This window comes from Suillus subalutaceus, assembly GCF_016647625.1.
Source record: "Suillus subalutaceus strain FC151 chromosome Unknown DFJ58scaffold_96, whole genome shotgun sequence".
NCBI classification, from domain to species: domain Eukaryota; kingdom Fungi; phylum Basidiomycota; class Agaricomycetes; order Boletales; family Suillaceae; genus Suillus; species Suillus subalutaceus.
In genome coordinates, this window is record NW_024540345.1 from 61,770 (window position 1) to 78,768 (window position 16,999).

At 47.9% G+C, this 16,999-nt stretch overlaps 8 protein-coding genes across 8 annotated transcripts; 4 read left to right on the forward strand and 4 right to left on the reverse strand.

Moving 5' to 3' along the window:
• Positions 1-164: 164 nt before the first annotated feature.
• DFJ58DRAFT_706203 (uncharacterized protein) lies at positions 165-2,012 on the forward strand. Its single transcript, XM_041383726.1, has 6 exons — positions 165-737; positions 787-1,012; positions 1,064-1,183; positions 1,232-1,379; positions 1,429-1,669; positions 1,710-2,012. The coding sequence occupies exons 1-6, from the start codon at positions 177-179 to the stop codon at positions 1,950-1,952; spliced, it is 1,539 nt and encodes a 512-aa protein (XP_041241013.1). The 5' UTR covers positions 165-176; the 3' UTR covers positions 1,953-2,012.
• A 217-nt stretch (positions 2,013-2,229) lies between these two features.
• DFJ58DRAFT_717512 (amidase signature domain-containing protein) lies at positions 2,230-4,540 on the forward strand (the record flags this gene model as incomplete). Its single annotated transcript, XM_041384362.1, has 13 exons — positions 2,230-2,350; positions 2,401-2,529; positions 2,569-2,679; positions 2,727-2,800; positions 2,852-3,005; positions 3,057-3,206; positions 3,254-3,305; positions 3,354-3,484; positions 3,538-3,642; positions 3,692-3,752; positions 3,839-4,028; positions 4,076-4,143; positions 4,192-4,540. The coding sequence occupies 13 exons, from the start codon at positions 2,230-2,232 to the stop codon at positions 4,538-4,540; spliced, it is 1,695 nt and encodes a 564-aa protein (XP_041241014.1).
• Positions 4,541-4,878: 338 nt separating this feature from the next.
• On the reverse strand, positions 4,879-5,872 carry DFJ58DRAFT_509901 (uncharacterized protein). The gene has a single exon (XM_041380754.1). It carries the CDS (start codon positions 5,667-5,669, stop codon positions 5,037-5,039), a length of 633 nt encoding a protein of 210 aa, XP_041241015.1. The 5' UTR covers positions 5,670-5,872; the 3' UTR covers positions 4,879-5,036.
• DFJ58DRAFT_643103 (uncharacterized protein) lies at positions 5,736-6,143 on the reverse strand (the record flags this gene model as incomplete). Its single annotated transcript, XM_041381375.1, has 2 exons — positions 5,736-5,870; positions 5,922-6,143. Coding segments are annotated over 2 exons (357 nt in total), but the record flags the coding sequence as incomplete, so codon positions are not given.
• Positions 6,144-9,610: 3,467 nt separating this feature from the next.
• DFJ58DRAFT_509944 (Thg1 C terminal domain-containing protein) lies at positions 9,611-11,056 on the reverse strand. The gene is made up of 6 exons (XM_041380755.1): positions 10,925-11,056; positions 10,733-10,864; positions 10,467-10,681; positions 10,317-10,405; positions 10,160-10,267; positions 9,611-10,107 (listed from the first exon to the last, which is right to left on the reverse strand). The coding sequence occupies exons 1-6, from the start codon at positions 11,026-11,028 to the stop codon at positions 9,805-9,807; spliced, it is 951 nt and encodes a 316-aa protein (XP_041241017.1). The 5' UTR covers positions 11,029-11,056; the 3' UTR covers positions 9,611-9,804.
• A 785-nt stretch (positions 11,057-11,841) lies between these two features.
• DFJ58DRAFT_801086 (uncharacterized protein) lies at positions 11,842-13,008 on the forward strand. Its single transcript, XM_041390855.1, has 3 exons — positions 11,842-12,462; positions 12,519-12,552; positions 12,627-13,008. Exons 1-3 carry the CDS (start codon positions 11,998-12,000, stop codon positions 12,767-12,769), a joined length of 642 nt encoding a protein of 213 aa, XP_041241018.1. The 5' UTR covers positions 11,842-11,997; the 3' UTR covers positions 12,770-13,008.
• On the reverse strand, positions 13,009-15,428 carry DFJ58DRAFT_801090 (uncharacterized protein). Its single transcript, XM_041390856.1, has 11 exons — positions 15,005-15,428; positions 14,808-14,940; positions 14,621-14,746; positions 14,481-14,573; positions 14,264-14,433; positions 13,866-14,203; positions 13,693-13,819; positions 13,512-13,639; positions 13,350-13,458; positions 13,277-13,299; positions 13,009-13,224 (listed from the first exon to the last, which is right to left on the reverse strand). Exons 1-11 carry the CDS (start codon positions 15,257-15,259, stop codon positions 13,017-13,019), a joined length of 1,710 nt encoding a protein of 569 aa, XP_041241019.1. The 5' UTR covers positions 15,260-15,428; the 3' UTR covers positions 13,009-13,016.
• A 40-nt stretch (positions 15,429-15,468) lies between these two features.
• DFJ58DRAFT_510045 (HIT-like protein) lies at positions 15,469-16,359 on the forward strand. Its single transcript, XM_041380756.1, has 5 exons — positions 15,469-15,649; positions 15,711-15,789; positions 15,837-15,875; positions 15,928-15,994; positions 16,046-16,359. Exons 1-5 carry the CDS (start codon positions 15,515-15,517, stop codon positions 16,254-16,256), a joined length of 531 nt encoding a protein of 176 aa, XP_041241020.1. The 5' UTR covers positions 15,469-15,514; the 3' UTR covers positions 16,257-16,359.
• The last annotated feature ends 640 nt before the right edge of the window (positions 16,360-16,999 follow it).

Here is a 16,999-nt window from a genome sequence, read left to right on the forward strand (position 1 = left end):
TGTAAGCGTAAGCTCCCAGGTGTGAGTTCCCCTAATGTCCCTAATATTAAATGATTAATAATTAAATAACTAAATGGCGCAGCTCGCTCAGGACACGGTCACGTGGTTGTTGTTTGTAGGGTGGAGGATGCGCTACTAGTGGTGAGTCACTGGTGACTAGTCTAGTACTCTTCAACATGAACACCTATGGCCAGATTCCCCTCATCGACGAGGAAAATCCTTTTTACTGCCCGAGCTTCCCAGCTACAGCATATCTGGCTACCCTTCGGCAAGCTTTTCAATCGAATCCTTTTCTTTTTCAAGACATATCCTTGCGCTCTTTTTTCTGGAAAATTGGTCTCTGCTTCACAAAAGAAGACGAAAATTATACCAGCAATGCCGTCGTTGATAACACCCTAGATGCACCTTCATGGCCGAGCAGCCCAGATATCCAGTCGCCAATCATTCTCGCGCGAAATCAAGTTTCAGACGATTTGCCAGATTTACCAGTATTGCGACGTGGATTAGCTGGATTGGCGTGGAGGAGAGCTTCTACACGCGTTCCGAAGCGTTCTCGAGATTCTTCCAAGTTTGAAGACCCCATTGTTCTTGGAGGACCGTCAAAACGAGGTCGTTCTTCACAATCCGTTCATACGAGCCCTGTCGACAATAGTGGAATCAAACCGCTGTCTTATACTTTGCATCATCATGATCCACTCTCGGTTTCATATCAAGACGTTCCAAGGACTCTCGCAGGTGTCCCCCTTTTTTCCTTCAGGAAACTTTTATCTTCGTTCCCGCTCCGAGTCCTCCCTCTTAAATACTAAACACATGCATATACTGACTATATGCGTCTCAGCGTGGGTCTATGAATCTGAAACAGGAGATGAGACGCCAGTTGACCTTTCTTACCTGGTGAATCGCCTTGAAATGGTCATCCCGGGCACGGGTGTGCACCAGACGTTCCTAGGAGACCCTCTGGCCGTTCTGCACCTCACTCACCAGAAAATCACAAACGTCCTGGCAGACCGGGGTATCAATCGCAGGAATGTCTCTTCCTGTTACGAATGCTGAATGGTTTTAGGACTCCTTACTGAAACCGTGTTGACGCTCCTGCGAGGTGGCAATATCGATAAATTGGAGTTAGGTCCTACGATGTGCGAGGAAGATGGGCTAAATCTACATTCAAGCAATCTTTTGCGCGGTAAAGCTCTTGGCAACACGTCCCTGTTACAGGCTTGACTTTGGACAGTGTTCAGCAGACCTGGTTACTACTCGACGCTCAGGGAGCTAGTACTCGATGGCGCCCACTTAGGACGCGACTTTGACCTCGTTCACATCCAACAACTTCCTAACCTAGAAAGACTCCACCTCGAAGGAACGGATGTCGGAAACGAAGCGTTGGCTGTCAAAATTTTCGTGTATTCATGACGACTGACGGTCTCTCAGAGTATTCTTGCTGGTTACCCTCAAAGAGAAGTTGTATCATCTGAACCTTGCACACAATCCGAAGATCGACGACGACGCAATACCTGCTATCCTCCTCCTCACCAACCTTGCATATCTTTCGATTCAGGCAACTGGAATCGATATGCCTGGTTTTCGTCGGCTCGCAGCGGTAATCCACGCTGAGGATCGCGTCATTGACATCGAAATTCCCTTCAGATGCGAGAAATACATCGATGGTTGGGTGTTTCTTCTTCATTTAGCGTAACTTACCTAGTTTGCAGACTTACACAAGCAGTACCCTCGTCGATCCTGCGTTGCCTCTCATCACTGATCCCTCTGCATGTTCATTATTATCAAATGTCGCGCTCATTCGCAATCTTCAAGCTCACGCCGACATCAACCCCTCGATCGTACCGACAGGAACGCGTCTGGAGATGATCGAGAGATTGAAGAAGCTTCTGGAACGGAGGCAGTTGGACCTTATTGTGCGTAGTATGATTTGCGGGGAACCTGGGGAGGTCTGAGAATGTTGACATGTGAAAGTTATAATAATAATACATATGGATAGTGACATGAGAATACCGCAGCGTTGCCACGGAGTACTGCGATGGAATTGGAAATATGGGGACAGCCTCTATTCAAGTACGCTCGGTGGCATAAATAAATTCCGGGCACTTAGTTGGTCCCGGTGCGAACGAGTCGGCGTCGGCTTGAAGGCGCGCATCAATCCAACTCGCGTTCGAACGATCGCATATTCCTTTCCCTCATTCCATCATCCACTGCTCCTAAATATTTGACACCATGAGAAGCGCTGAACAGAGAAACAGCATCATCACGTCGAAGCGGAATGCAAGAGACAAGGCACTGGGATTTGCTGGTCCTTATTTGGTGAACGACCATGACATCTATACCAAAGCAACGGGTTAGCTTGTGCTCTGTTCAGGGATATATGTCGTGTCGTGACTTTTGTAGCCAGCGAAATTGTGCAAAAGGTAGCCAAAGGAGAATGGACCTCTTCTGAAGTCCTCGAGGCATATATTGCCCGTTCTGCCATGGCTCAGGCCGAGGTGAACTGTCTTACAGAAGGGGAGCAGATTCGCCGTTTCTCTTCCAGTATTTTCATCCTGATACTTTTCATAGTCCTATATGAGGACGCCCGCAAACGAGCAAACGAGCTTGACGCAGAATTTGCGAGCACAAAGACATTGCGGGGACCTTTACACGGTGTTCCATTCAGCGTCAAAGATAATTGTACGTCGCTCCATGTGTGACGGATACATTTCTGAAGCCTGTTGTAGACCGCATGGAGGGATACGACGCGACCGTTGGGTTCACCGCATGGGCGAACAACCCAGGCAAAAAAGACGCTTGCGTACGTCCTTATTATAACATTCGCCCATTCTCTCATGATCATTATTTATAGCTCGTTGCTCAACTTAGAGCTGCTGGTGCCATCATCTTCGTGAAGACAAATGTGCCGCAGACAATGTTCGCGTTCGAGTGCTCCAATCCTCTCTGGGGTCGCACGACAAATCCATGGAACAACAAGTATACATGTGGAGGCAGCTCTGGTGGAGGTTCGCTATCTGCTTGTGATTCTCCCAGTAAATAACAATGTCTGGTGCTAGAGGGAGCTTTGCTTGCCATGGACGGATCAGCCATGGGCGTCGGTTCTGATATAGGAGGAAGCCTACGCATCCCAGCATCGTATTGCGGCATATACTCTTTGAAGCCGACGGCTGAGCGTATTAGTTCTATTGGTACACAAGGAAGGTCATGTTCTCGATTCTTTCCAACCGAGACGCTAACTGGCTTTCTATTACAGCCACCCGGCCTGGATTCGAAGCAATTCGATCTTCTCATGGGCCATTGGCGCGGTTAGTCGCTACCTGCATAACTTGGTTCATTTCTTGACTATTTTCTAGGTCTGTCCAGGACTGTGAACTGTTCTGCAAAACTATCTTTGGTCAAAAGGACTCGTCTCACCAGAATATTCCTATGCCGTACCAAGCTGTCGAGCTCTCTTCCAAGCTTCGCTTTGGCTATTACCTGTCAGGTACCGTGATGTATGTTGGTCGTCGTGATTTGCTGCTTATAGGTTCCTTATAGATGGCATGATAGAAACATCACCTGTATGCAAGCGAGCAGTACTGGAAACAGTCTCAGCACTCAGGAAGCAGGGACATGAATGCATCGAGTTTACATCTCCTCTGAGTACGCCTTCTATACCTGTCCTCATTCTCCGTCCTGACATTTTATCAAGATACAAGTGCGATGGAGGTGTTCATGGGACTCGCATCATCTGATGGTTATAAGAAGATGCTGTCGCATCTTGATTCAGACCCTATGGCAAGTTTAAATTAAGGATATGCCGTCTACAACTTACATAACCCGACTGGCAGGAGGACAGTTTATTTCTGGTCACCTTGGGCCCCAGATTACCGTTCTTCGTTCGTAACCTGATTTGCTGGATCACCAAGACAGTCTTAGGCGACTCCCTTTTCTCTCGTTTCTTCTCCTTGGGACGAGTGAAAACTGTCTCGGAATTCACGGATTTGACCGACCAACGCAATAAGATTACTGCTGCGTGGTATGAACAGGTGAGCGTGTCGACATCCAAGGCCTTTCCTTCGTTAATGCCCTCCAGGTATGGGACAAATACGGTTTCGACGGAATCATCGCACCTGTACAGTCCCTTCCAGTGATACCTCACGGGTAAGCTTCAGTACTTTCCCTCTTGGTTGTGAAACTCATTATCTCCAGGGGTTCCACATACTTGGCTCCAGTCGCAGCCGCGACTATTATATATAACGTCGTTGACTCTCCTGTCGGCACCATACCAGTGACGCGCGTCAGCCCGGATACCGACCAGCTATCAACAGATTTCGTAGCAGGCGCCTCGGGCCGATCGAAAGTGCTCGAGAACCGCATGTACCTGGGCAAGAATCCCGCTTACGATCCTAAAGCGATGGAGGGTATGCCCGTTGGTGTTCAGCTTGTAGGTAAGAAATGGGAGGATGAGAAGGTCCTCGCGATGATGCATGTTGTCGACGAGGCACTAGGACCTAGGGGATTCGGTCCAGGCAGTTGGAACCCGGGAAGGGCACAGTGATTCCTGACTTGTGTCGATTCGCGTCGATAGCGCAGCCGGTGCTTCCCGATCCGTCGTTAAATCAATGATGGTGAGGGGACAGAGAAGCCTCGGCACATAAAAATCGAGTCCAAATGTTGAATATAGATATATATTGGAGCAATGATGAGGACTTGGGATACAGTTTGTGAGGCAGAACATAGATGATTATTGATGCATGGACGATAGTCGACTGTAGGTAGATGGGGTCGTGAGCACGTGAGCACAATCATTGCAGCGAGGTTCTATATCACATCATCGAGCAGGAAAGCAGGCGGAAAACAGGAAGATGAAAACAGACACAACGTCATGGAAATTCGTTAGTGCATGGGATGGTAGAGAGAAGAGAAGTGCACATTAAAAGTAAGCCTGAGGAAAGAAACCAGAAAGAAGTGGATAGAGAATATATGCAGAAGACTTTCGATTATCCCCTACATGTGCAGGAGGGCGGGATCATCGGTCTGAGGCACTGGCACGCTTAAATCCTGCCCTTGCCTTTGGGGTCAGAAGGGTAGCTGTAGTTATTCTGCTGCGACGACGGCAAGCCTTGAGACGACTGGTACTGTCCTTGGTGGTAGCTTTGAACGCGTCTAGCACTAGGCAAGCCACCTTCATGAATGTACTCAACGCCCGGTCTGGGAGTAGGCTGTATGATAGGCGCGTTGCGATCTTGGGTCACAAAAGCATGTTGCGGACGAGTGGACGTCACTGGAACAGGGCCGAACGTCGCAGGAGATGACGCCACAAATGCTGAAGATGAAGACGCAGAGGTTAGAGGCATTCTGGCTGCCGGCATCTGACTGAATCCCGGGCGTCCGAATCCTCCCTGTCCAAATGACGGCTGACCGAATCTTGGCGCTGATTCTGGACTTTCCTGAGGCGATAACTGGTTCTGCAGGTACCTAGGCGACTGCTGAGAACCAGGGACAGGATATGGACTGGTTGCGGACCTGCGCGATGCAGATCGGGTTCGACCTTCGCCAACAATGTGACTTCCCTGTCTCAAATCGGGATCGATGTAGGAGTCGTCGGATGCTGCAGGGCTAGGACGATGTGGAGTGTGACCCGGACCTGCTGGCATGCCACCCTGAGGTGCATTCATCCCCTCCATATCACCTTCCGACGAAGAATCGTCATCGTCACCCTGATCAAGCGCTGCTCGAGCAGACTTGCTACGGCGCTTACGAGGGCGCTTGTAACCCTCGCCACTAGAGCAGTCGAGTTGCCAATAGCTTCCTTTGCCCGGCTCCGTGATGGCACGAGGCACATGTTTGAAGACTTTGTTCAAAGAAAGGTTATGGCGAATCGAATTCTGTGCACAGCCATGAGGCGTAATAGGTAAGCAATCGGAATAGAAACCCACCTTCCAAGCCTTCTCGTTTCGTCGAACCTTAAACCATTGGAAACGATCCTCGAGTGCCGCGTATATCTCTTGCAGCGTGAGCTGCTTGTTCGAGCTTCCGTAAATCGCCAGCTTGATCAGTATAGGGTAGGGCTGGTTTGGCTTTTCCCCTTCTGGAGGATCTGGAAGCGCCCACAAGTTGACTGCCTTGTAAGGTGGGATGTGCAGTGTCTCGCGCAAGTAAGGTCCGGCATCTTCGAAGAGAAGGTGCCTGGACCTCTCATTGGTGGTGGGGGCGGCGGAAAATGTCGATAACGATCCATGAGAACTAGACGGCGATGCCGAGGACTGTTCGATATGCGTCTGAGATGAGTGAATGGGTACGGGGAGGTCCTGATTGATTTGTTCATAGAACTCGGGAGCCAGAATATTGTTGGATTGATATGAAGGGCGTGCAGGGGGTCTATAATGGGCGGTGGTGACACTGGCGGGTGGCTGGGGTGGGTATTCGACATGCTCGAGACCCAAACGATGAATACCATGATAAGCTGGATAATGCGAATGCGGCTGCTGTAAGTGTTGTAGGTGCTGTTGCTCATTAGAAGATGGCTGGCGAGAGACCGATGAATTATACTGCTGATACTGAGAATGCGATGTGTACGACTGGTCTTGATCGGAAGACGAGGAGCTGCTCCAGTTGCTGTCCACGCTAAGATGAGATTCTGCGCCGGGACTTGGGTACTGCAGTAGGAAGAATATTTTTAAAAATAAGATGAGTTGTAAATGAGCGCTTGGATTACTCACTGACGGAATGCCGTGAGCTCTTGCAGTGCCATATACTTGTGGTAGAGGCTGCCCAACCCGAGGAGGGACATAGGGAGTGTCATTAAAATGATCCGGAGTCAGAACTCCAGAATCATGAGCTCTGCTTCGAGAGGCATGGCCGAAATGGGTGGCTCCGACCTGGTTGCCGGTGCGGGCAGTGCCAGAGTCGGACTCCCCGTCCGAGAAATTATGTGAACGCGTGATCGTGACTGAATTGTTGATTGTGAGGCCGCCGAGAGAAGGAAGACCGCCGGTCAACCCCCAGGTGTTGAAATGTGATGCACCAGACATGGCAACTGTGGAGAAGACATTGTATGAAAAAAATAGTAGGGACCCACCAGACCAAACAGTTTAACAACAACGGAACGTGAATAGTCGAGTAATAGAACGACGCGACGCGGAGATCAGGTGATCAAGAGGTGGCAGATAACACGTAAAAATTAAGATGCAAGGCACAAGTCATGATCAATAACGGCATTTTCCGAGATGTAAATCAAATTTTACCTGTCATATGTTTGACTGTCAAGAACAATCACTGATATCACTGATAATAAAGGAGTATAAGACTGTATAAGATCAAGATGAATGAGATGGTCGAGGGTTAATACGGGGAAGGGTTTGTATGGTTTGTGAGGCCTTGTGGGCTTTTTTTCACTGCAAATACCAGTGGGCGGGCCCTCCTTTTAACCACGGCGGCAAGGTGTGACATGTTTCACCTTTCTCACTCCGAAAATTACTAAAGGAGGCAAAAAACTTCGCTTGCTGTAGAGTGCTTGAATCACGGATTGCCTCTGGATAAGGTCTCCCGTGCGAAATGAGTACGTCAGCTCCCTTTGACTGAGAACGCCTCTGCATGAGAACTTTGGTACTTGCCTCGCAAGGAAATTCATGATGGCAGTGTCACCGTAAGTCCATATTATCCTAATCCAGTAATTTCCGCTGGATTGCATCGGAAGCAGGTTCTCTATTTCCCTTTTACAGGAAGGCGTAATGCGCTTGAAACGCACCATGCTAGTTTAACGTGTTTCAACAACGAGGTATCAGCACTGGCATCAAGGGATACAATATTACCAGCTTCCAAGCCATCGACTTGCATTAGATATAAGCTCGGAGTTTGGGCTCCTCGAAGCTCAAGAAGTGCCTATCAACGCATACGAGTGGGCGTGAGTTGGAGGCGGGATCAAATTGGCGCATCCTAAAAATGGCAAGTGTGGTATTCAGAATCGGCGACTGCCGAAGGTAGGATAGTTTAACGTTTGATAGTCGGCGTGCATCATGATCTGCAGCTCCGCATCAACGTTTGGCATCATTTCAGGCGTCCTTCTCAACCGTTTGACAGATCCTGTCCAAAGATGTGACATCTCTTTGGCAATTCGACCCAGACACTGCGTTACCCCTGTGCCTCGACATAGCTCAATGAAGTGCACAAGTCAAATCAGACACTCGAGCCTGAGTAACCGACGTTTAAGGCGACGTTCAACATCACTTAACTAGACCAGTGTTTCCGGTCGTAGATATTACAATGGATCCACAGGCGAAGACTTTGCCACTTCGCGCACTTAATTCCTGCCTTTAGGTAGTGAGAGCAGATCTACATTCATCCTCTTCACCGTGACCCGTTGCCAGTATGGCCACTGCGGCGACAGATTGAACACCCGCCAGCAACTGATGGAAACCGTCAGTGTTTTATCTATAAATACCTATCTGTGGGTCCAGGTAAACCAGTTTCTGCAGCGCCCGACGCTAAGCATTATTGTGCAGTACGCCAGGGATAGTACAATACATTTTTTCAAAATACGCCCAGCATTGCTTTCGGAGCCTCACACATCTCCGATAACACGGTCGAACAAGAACCAGGGTCTCCACAAGGAAGTAGAATAGAGAAGCACAGCCCAAAAATTTCGCAGCGCAGTACTTTCCGCTCTGTTTTACCCATCATGCATCATGACTTGCACTTTTGCTCATATGAAGTCAGTGTTCCTGAATTATTGCGTCACGTGACGATAGGACTTTGAATTCAAGTCAGTAGCTGGTTTTTGCTGAATCAGTCTACACGGTGTCTCCTCCTATTCGATCGCTGATCGCAAGAAGCTATTTATCTTCGACTCCTTATTTCAACTCATATTCACTTGGTGGAAGCTTTGCTAATGGTACGGAGCGGTCCGTTCAACAAATACGAATGCTACAGAGACTTCAGCTGGCCAGACCCTCGTCATTTTACGAGGTTTCCAAGGCCTCGGGGCAGCTGCATTGATCCCCTCAGTGGTATGTACGGATGGCTAGAATCCATGACTGCTCTCACACTTACTTCAGTTATGCACGCATTTCCGCTGTTTTGTGCACGAATTACTTTCGCAGCGGGTGTTCCCGTAGGGGTCGCCTTCGGAACCATGGTCGGTGGTAGTGGTACCCAGTTACCCAACTCTCGAAGTATGTACTCACGTCCAAGATCGTATTCCTGGTGAGCTGATAGAACATAGGCAACACTGACGTGTAACTTTATGCGTAGCTGCCGCTTTCTTGGCGATGTGTTGCATTGGCGCAATTCTGGTAACGTTCGGACTTGTTTTTGTTTTTGTTCTTGGGCAAGGCTCTCACACCGCAGGATCGGAAAACCGCTTGTAAGTTCGTTCTCAATTTTCCCGCTGAAGACATCTTGATGGTAGAACTAGATATCATCGCCACGCTCATTGTCGGCGTCTTCCTGGTGGGCTCCTTCTCTTGGCCTCGTATCTCTGAGAAATGTTGGTGTTGTAGGACACAGGAAAGCCGACGACACTATACAACCATCTCGATCAGAGAAAAGCAGTTAGAAGTCAAGCGCATCTATCGATCATAGACGTAGCCAAATGTTGTAATAACATGTCTGTATTTAAAGTAATCTAACTGAGAGCAGCCACAGACCTGCGATGCATGTAATGCGCCTGAACTCCCTTCATGCCATTTCGTAGGAGTCCTACTACCTCGCAGTCCGTGTTTCTCAAGCAGCTGTATTGTGACTTTTGTCATTGCCGCTACTTTTTAACGGACTCCAGTGTTGACAATGGCAATGGCAAGTCTCCGAGTCGTGCAGACACTATTAATTTTCCAGTAAATGCGGACGAGCCAGCCAGAATTCATCGCCAATGATACCGCAATGCAGTACTTCTACTGTAGTTTCCAGTTTGTTTTTCTTCGCTTTGGAGCGTTTTTGACGCGGAGGGTTGATTGGTGGCGTCTCATTATCTTCGTTCGTAGGTTGTGAATGCGGGGGAATGTTTGTCAGTGGACCAGACGCTCCTGAGTGCTCGTGGGTCTCGTCGCGTACTTGAATGACCTCTGAGCGAGTCAAAAGCGTTGGGGGTTCTAGATATTCTCCCTTGTCCGATGATTCAGGGGCTACCTGCATGTTAACGTGAGCAGGATTGGATAAAGTACGTTCCAACGGGACGTACGATTTCTCGAACTATAACGCTGCCCTTCTTGAACCTCTGCGATATTTCATTATAGTTGATACCGAACCGGGAAAAAAGCATCTCGTGCTTAGTCGCGGAAACGGTGCCCTGAAGATTTGTCAAACGATGAATCACAGATACGGGAGGCAAAAAATACCCTAAGCGTGGCATGGGCCTCCGTAGTGGTCTGACCTCCCTTCTGTATGAGAGCCCAAAATGTGGTATTGTATAAATTGTTTATGTGGGCTTTACGCTGACAAGCAGCTGTGCTCAGTCTCAGTAAAACGATCATTTGAGATAGACCCACTGTCGGCTTGTCGCCATGAAAAATAGTCGCGAATTGCACGCTCAGTCGGATACACGACAATGCGTCCGTCGAATGACGGTGGATATCGTAGCGGCGTGTCTGGGAAATACTGCGACCAGTTAAGCACATAGCATGATGTGAAGTAAGACGTCAAAGTAGTGAGTATTTTTGAGTGTCGTCGGTTATAAAGGTTCGTCGACTTTCGGAAGAGAAAGCTGTTATGAGTGATAAAACTGGTCACAACTGGAAGAAAGGGTTATATTTGCCTGAATTCGTCGGATTCACCGAATGCGAGCATGATGTCTTTGAACTCGATCATCGCGCTCTTTGCGGCGTGATCCATGAGTTGAAGCGCACGCTCATCGTTGGGCTTGGAAAAGCCATGCTCGTCCGAGAACCTGAGAAGTGCGATGCCATTAGACTTTGTCCCCCTTGATTGGCTTCCGATGCTTGCTTACCGGTGGAAAGAGTGGCCATCGAGACGACAGACCAGATAGGTGTCCGGTAACAGTGGATCAGGGAGCTCGAAATTGCGCACGTATGCAAACTTTGTGCCCGCCATCAACTTGAATGCGGCGTGATAGTGTGATCTACAACTTATACAAATGCATGATCTGCGCTTGAGGCTGTAAGTATTTCGCTGGGACCAAAGGGATTCGCTCAAAATCAATCCAAATATGGTAATTTATGACATAAAAGTGGGTGGATACATAAACAACTTTAATTAAGCCTTCAATTAAGGATCTCCTTAGTCCACACCACTCCGCACAGTTCTGAAGAAGCTCAGGTCTGTTTGAATTAGTGGTATGACATTCATTTTGCATTCATACAATATTGTCAGAACGCTTACAAGTTCACTCTGGTTGGCCCTTAGTATAAGCATATCGTCAGCGATCGTGTGTGGACACCTTTTTCTGATGATGCAGACTCTTTGTCGCATCACTACTACCTAATAGGCTCACGTATTATCCTCTCCCGACTTCGACTTTACCAGTTCTCCCGCAACATTGGACGGACCTGCATGATGTACTGATCGCCCTCACACGCCCTCGCATATTTTATTCTCGAAGTCCCACCGCTTAGTTATCAAGATACCTGCAGTGATGCTGCCGTTCCGTCAAATGCGCATCGTGACCTCTTACTAGTACTGCATTGTTCTTGTAATTATTCGATCATGTATCATGTTCTCCCACGTTCTTATTACTGTGCCGCGGGTGACATGGATACGCCTCTACCAGTAGCAGATGTGACTGCATCAAGGCTCAACTGAAATATGCTAGCAGTACTTGGTGATCAGGATCGTCTTGACTCGACTCGAGTCACGATCTAATTTGCTATATGTGTGATTGTGGGAACATGTGCGGGAGACTTCGATCGCTCGCCACAGCAGTCACTAGTCACTCTCGATATCACAGTGCTGTAAGCACTGGTTCCATTCACATCAGCTTCGAACAGCACACACACACGTTGTTTCGGACCTACATATACATACAACTTACCTCGAGCTGTTATTGTTTGATCCGATACCACGATGAGCAGTCCAGGAGTACCTACTACCCAAAACTCTCCTTACTCCTCATACTTCAGGCGCCGTACCATCGGTCGTGCTTCCTCTCCTCCAACCTGGGCTTGCTATGAACAAATCCCATCTGACGATGATGATGAAGACTACAATGACAGTCCTTCCGAAGATGAGTCCTGCTCAGAAGACGGAGAAGACTACAGCCATCATGACCGTGGTTCTGATGGAGATCTTGCCGTAAATACTGAGAGGCAGGATGACACGCAAAACATGGAGATCGATCGAGGTGATCAAGGAGTTGACGATGAGAAGAATGCTGCCAAGTTTAAGAAGGATATGAAGGGCAAACAGAAAGCACTTGATCCTGAGGTAGAGCCAACAAAGAAGCATTATCGCAAGCGAGAGCGCCGGCCGACCTATACACTTCGTCCAATCTTGACTATTCAGAAGAGTCAAGGTTTTGTATGGAACCAGGTTTGCATCCTTTATCCATGTTTCCGAGCCCCAGTTGACCGGTTTTCTAAATACAGGATCTATTCGTTCCCCCTTACATTAAAGATAGATGTGCGTTTCTTGTTCAGTGATCATTCACTGCTTTCTGAAGAGAAGGCTTATTGTCTCCATGATTTAACTTACAGACGTTGCATCTACATCACCACCAAGCTCGAAAGGGTTTTCCAGCTCTTGGACGTCAAATACATCTTCGATGACCGATTACAGCGAGGTAGAAGTGGTAGAGATTCGGGTCAGAGATGGCGAACTCTATGATATTATTCCTTGATCGACATCCTACCCTTTCCGTTACTCCCCGTCAAATCAGCGACGACCTCACTCTGGAAATATCGCATTTCTTTGTATCTTGCATATCACGAACTTGTTTCCCTTCCCATGTCGTTCCATTACTACATCATTGCCCTTACTCTCACTGCGTACTAAACTTCGTTTCCGTGTTTTAATAACGACTGTTAGACTCCTATATATATACAATGGTTCATGATCCTTTTACCCTTCGCATTTCAGGGGCGATTTCAGAGCATCTCCATCAGGGCATCGTCAACTTCTTTCATACGTGCTGCCTCTTTCTCTCGCTCCATTGCTTGCTCACGAACGATGTCGTTTTCACGTGCAACTAGATACGTTGGCTTCATATAGGGTTTGTAGTCAAGATGTCGCTTCACGTAGAAACACATGTAAGCATTTGAGGCTAGGCAGTCGCTAAGTGTCGATGGGGTTACTCTGTCGAAGGTAAAATAAGATCGCGGAGTGCAGGAAGCAATGCGCTACATACTTGTCATCATCAAAACGGTACCACTTGCAGGCCATCAATAACTATGCAATAAAACTATGCCATGTCTACTCACCTCATCTCGAAAACGAGCAAAATTCGTGTAGTGTCCGTTATCCATCTGCCCTTCATGGTTAATAACCGCAAATAGATCATATTCATACATGGCGTCCGGTCCTGGGTAGCTATTCATGAACTTGGTCAGAAAATCAGTCAGGCCTTTAGCAAAAACGCTCACCCAGTTTCACCGTCCTTCATATTCATAGCAAGAGTCGTATAAGGCGCCATATTAATAGAGACTGGAATTCGTATCGGAGCGTCGATCTTTTGTGGTGCAGCTTTCCCAGACGTTTTATGCTCGAATCGCTTGAATCAATGTCAGCGTCAAATTATATAGATCATACGGTGTATGAATGAACCTTGAATTGAAAACTAAGAACTGGCGGTAATGTCCGTATGCTGAGGCGTTTCACGGCCTCATGAGAGGCTTTCGTGCATTTGCTACAACTGTACTCTCTTGCTCCCAGTTTCTCTGGTTTAGTATACCTTTCAAAGCGTCAAATTCTATCAATCCAACAACGGACTTTCTCACCTGCGCAAACAGCTGGCAAGCGTGTTGTCAGTAGCCGGTTCCCCAGACTTTGACCTCAACTCAAGGCTGATATCAAGCATCGGATCGATTGTGCTGGTCACGGTTCCGCATTTCTCACACGTAACGTCGCTTTGAAATTGACCGGCGAAAGTCTGATGAATGATGCAGTTGCACGAAATATTCGTGGAACCACGGGATGTCCCATGAATTTGGTTCAAAGCAGTGATGAAAAACTCGTGTGCGTCTTGCTGGGCATAGCCTGACATCTCGGCAGAAACTTTCCATGTTGTGGCGAGAAAGGACGTGGGCCCAAATGGGGTATTGGTTGGGGAATATATCTTCAACTTTCTTTAGCAAACAAAGTTTGAGAGGTGCAACGAGGACTTTTTATGACTAACCTCCGTAAACAAGTTGTCCATTTCGCAACAGGTGCAGTCTGAATGTTTGCACAGCCTGCTGTTATGCCTATCGCTAAGAAAATAGTTCCGTAATAACGGGTTATGGATGAACGACTGGAGTATGACGTTCAAAAAGCATGTCTGCCCTAGATTGAGCAGCCCACGACGACCTATTTTGTGTGAGCGAATTAACCTGACTTGTAAGGGAGAACTGGACCTTGGCAAGGGACTGTGGCGATATACTTCAGGGCAGTGGACTCGTCGCTCATCGGAACCCAAGGTTGATATGGCTCTCGGCCTCTCTTCGCCACTAGACATAAATTAAAGCCTGCTATCCTGTGGGTGCATTCAAACTACCTTGGAATTTCGTATTTTGCTCTTCAACCGATAGGACGGTAGAGAGATGCAATTCATCAATGGTATCATCAAATACAAAGTCCTCGCACTCTGAACAGAACACTGATCCAGACTTTGTATCGGTGCCTGAATTGTGCAAATTTGGAATGGTCAGCAGACCGAAAACTGTGGGGGCGAAAACACGTACAAAACGTATGTCCCGTCTCTTTCAGGTGGTTAGTTATGTGCCCCTCTGGCCAGCATCCTGCAAATGAGCAGTGCAGGCAGACGAACGGTCGGGAGAGTGCTTGGTCGCATGTGTCACAGGTCGGTGACGATACCTGCGAAACAGGGGGTCGAACATATCCATTCACAAGGCATTTCCAAAATAAATAGTTAACGCACCTTCCTTCGCTTTGCTGGATGCAGGGAATCATGTGTTCTACGAGCGTGCCAGGCTACGACTGTTTTAAATTTGTCTATGATACTTGTTTTCGCGGGTGGATCGGCGAAGACAGAAGCGAGATGTGAACACCTGTCTATATCGTTCTCGGAGGCGTCGGAAGAGACAGAGGGTTCAATTCCAGGATGTGGCTCGTTTGAGAAAGTAGATTCCTCGCCGAAAAGAGCGGTGTGCGTGCTGTCTGGAGATGCAGACATGCCTAAAACAAGTAAATAAACAGGATATCACAAGACTTCAGAATGCCGGCAAAGATGGCGCGTTTCAATGCAGCTAGTGCTGGAGTGTCTGAGAGTTCATGCGGGGACTGTGGTGGTGAACAGACACGGAGATTTAAAAGCTGGAGAACCTTGCAGCTGGCAAGTGGAGAGCTCGCGTCGGAACTCAACCACTGCAACTGACTTCTAAAAATAGACAACCACCTTCTTTCTTCGGACAAGTCGTCGATACATACTATGTTCCCAAAATTATTTCATTGGATTGTTGGAAAACCACAACCTTCTCATTACCAGCTGGGCAACTCTCAACGGTCATGTATATTCTGTGGGGCTTATTCCACAAACCGCAGTGACTTTGACATTGTGTGGGAGGTGCGTATCCATATCATATTGTCAGGCGTTGAGCCTAGTTTTGACGATCCCGTGCATCCAGGATCAAGAATTTGTTGCCTTTCGGGACATTCGTCCATCGGCACAACACCACATTCAACTCATCCCTAAGGCCCACATTGGCGAGCTTCACGCAGCTGCCCACTTCGCTGGCTCATGTCACAATCAGAAAGTATCAGGAAACTTTCTCAGAAGGATGTGAACATGCGTAAGCATTTCCGTACCTGCTGCATCAGCTGAATATCTCATCTGGATCCAAGTCCGGAGAATGGAGGAAATAGGTCATTCCATTCTTGATACGTTCAATGTACCGGTTTCGAAGCGGAAGTGAGTTAATCACCTCTTGGATCATACTAATCGTGACATCATCGTTTTAAGGATGGGCTTCCACATACCGCCGTTCGACTCAGTACTTCACCTGCACCTCCATGTACAATCATTGCCATACATTTCGCTTATATATCGGCTGAAGTATCCGTTTGTCCGGGGCTTTGGTGGCTATCAAAAGGGATTCAGTTGGTTTGCTGAGATCGGTCAAGCAATACGGATTTTGGAGAAAGGTCATCGTGTCACCGTTGCACCATGCTAAGCATCATGTAAAGCGATGGTTAAATGAAGATGACGACCGCCGCTGTCGTGACGTGTGTCTTTGTCGCAGACCACTCGTACATCCAACAGGACCAAGTTCTCATTCAATCTGGGTAGGGCATTTCTTGCCATGGCTTAACCGCGTTTCATGGTCGATTCAGTCCACAGCTGCCAGACCATATTCTAGAACTTGAACGCGACCGAACATGGAGCAACACGATATGGCATGCCAGATGCAAACTCTGATGACTTGGAGAACAAACAGGTTATCTGACCCCCTGTATACGGGGCGCAAGACAATTTGTCTATCTGTGGCATACGGTGGGGATATTCTTGCTGGCCGTCACGGTTGCATGGAACACTAATCAGAAGTGCTACCCTTCGATGCTTGGAGCCTTACGAGCAAACTTTATCTCTATGGAAGCGACTGCGGCTGATCAAATGATCAGGGAAGTCAGTTAATGCGGGTGAGAGACTGTAAATGATTGGGTGTTTGATACAGTCGCCGTCATACATCCCCGATGGGCTGAAGCCCACTGACTGACCCTTCGATTACGTCCTTTGAATCAGACAGGGTAACCCGCTGTACGTCCACATGATGTTTGGTAAGTTATCTACATTTGTTACTGTTAACGTTGCCGTCCTGAATTCAGAAATGTGCAGATTACTTGCATCTATCCCCACGGCGCACGCAAGGTATGAATGGTTGTGAGTTGATGCCGTACCAAGAATACGGTTGGCTAT

Coding starts and splice junctions, on each gene's coding strand:
- DFJ58DRAFT_706203 (XM_041383726.1), top strand. CDS start 177: ATGAACACCTATGGCCAGATTCCCCTCATCGACGAGGAAAATCCTTTT. Junction 738..786: donor TTCCAAGGACTCTCGCAGGT/GTCCCCCTTTTT, acceptor TCCCGCTCCGAG/TCCTCCCTCTTAAATACTAA. Junction 1,013..1,063: donor AAACGTCCTGGCAGACCGGG/GTATCAATCGCA, acceptor GAATGGTTTTAG/GACTCCTTACTGAAACCGTG.
- DFJ58DRAFT_509901 (XM_041380754.1), bottom strand. CDS start 5,669: ATGGAGGGGATGAATGCACCTCAGGGTGGCATGCCAGCAGGTCCGGGT.
- DFJ58DRAFT_509944 (XM_041380755.1), bottom strand. CDS start 11,028: ATGGCGGGCACAAAGTTTGCATACGTGCGCAATTTCGAGCTCCCTGAT. Junction 10,865..10,924: donor GATGGCCACTCTTTCCACCG/GTAAGCAAGCAT, acceptor CGCACTTCTCAG/GTTCTCGGACGAGCATGGCT. Junction 10,268..10,316: donor AGGCCCATGCCACGCTTAGG/GTATTTTTTGCC, acceptor ACAAATCTTCAG/GGCACCGTTTCCGCGACTAA.
- DFJ58DRAFT_801086 (XM_041390855.1), top strand. CDS start 11,998: ATGAGCAGTCCAGGAGTACCTACTACCCAAAACTCTCCTTACTCCTCA. Junction 12,463..12,518: donor AAGGTTTTGTATGGAACCAG/GTTTGCATCCTT, acceptor TTCTAAATACAG/GATCTATTCGTTCCCCCTTA. Junction 12,553..12,626: donor CCCTTACATTAAAGATAGAT/GTGCGTTTCTTG, acceptor TTTAACTTACAG/ACGTTGCATCTACATCACCA.
- DFJ58DRAFT_801090 (XM_041390856.1), bottom strand. CDS start 15,259: ATGTCTGCATCTCCAGACAGCACGCACACCGCTCTTTTCGGCGAGGAA. Junction 13,459..13,511: donor ATGAAGGACGGTGAAACTGG/GTGAGCGTTTTT, acceptor GTTCATGAATAG/CTACCCAGGACCGGACGCCA. Junction 13,225..13,276: donor TACCGTTTTGATGATGACAA/GTATGTAGCGCA, acceptor TACCTTCGACAG/AGTAACCCCATCGACACTTA.
- DFJ58DRAFT_510045 (XM_041380756.1), top strand. CDS start 15,515: ATGTTCCCAAAATTATTTCATTGGATTGTTGGAAAACCACAACCTTCT. Junction 15,790..15,836: donor CATCCCTAAGGCCCACATTG/GCGAGCTTCACG, acceptor TGTCACAATCAG/AAAGTATCAGGAAACTTTCT. Junction 15,876..15,927: donor TCAGAAGGATGTGAACATGC/GTAAGCATTTCC, acceptor TCTGGATCCAAG/TCCGGAGAATGGAGGAAATA.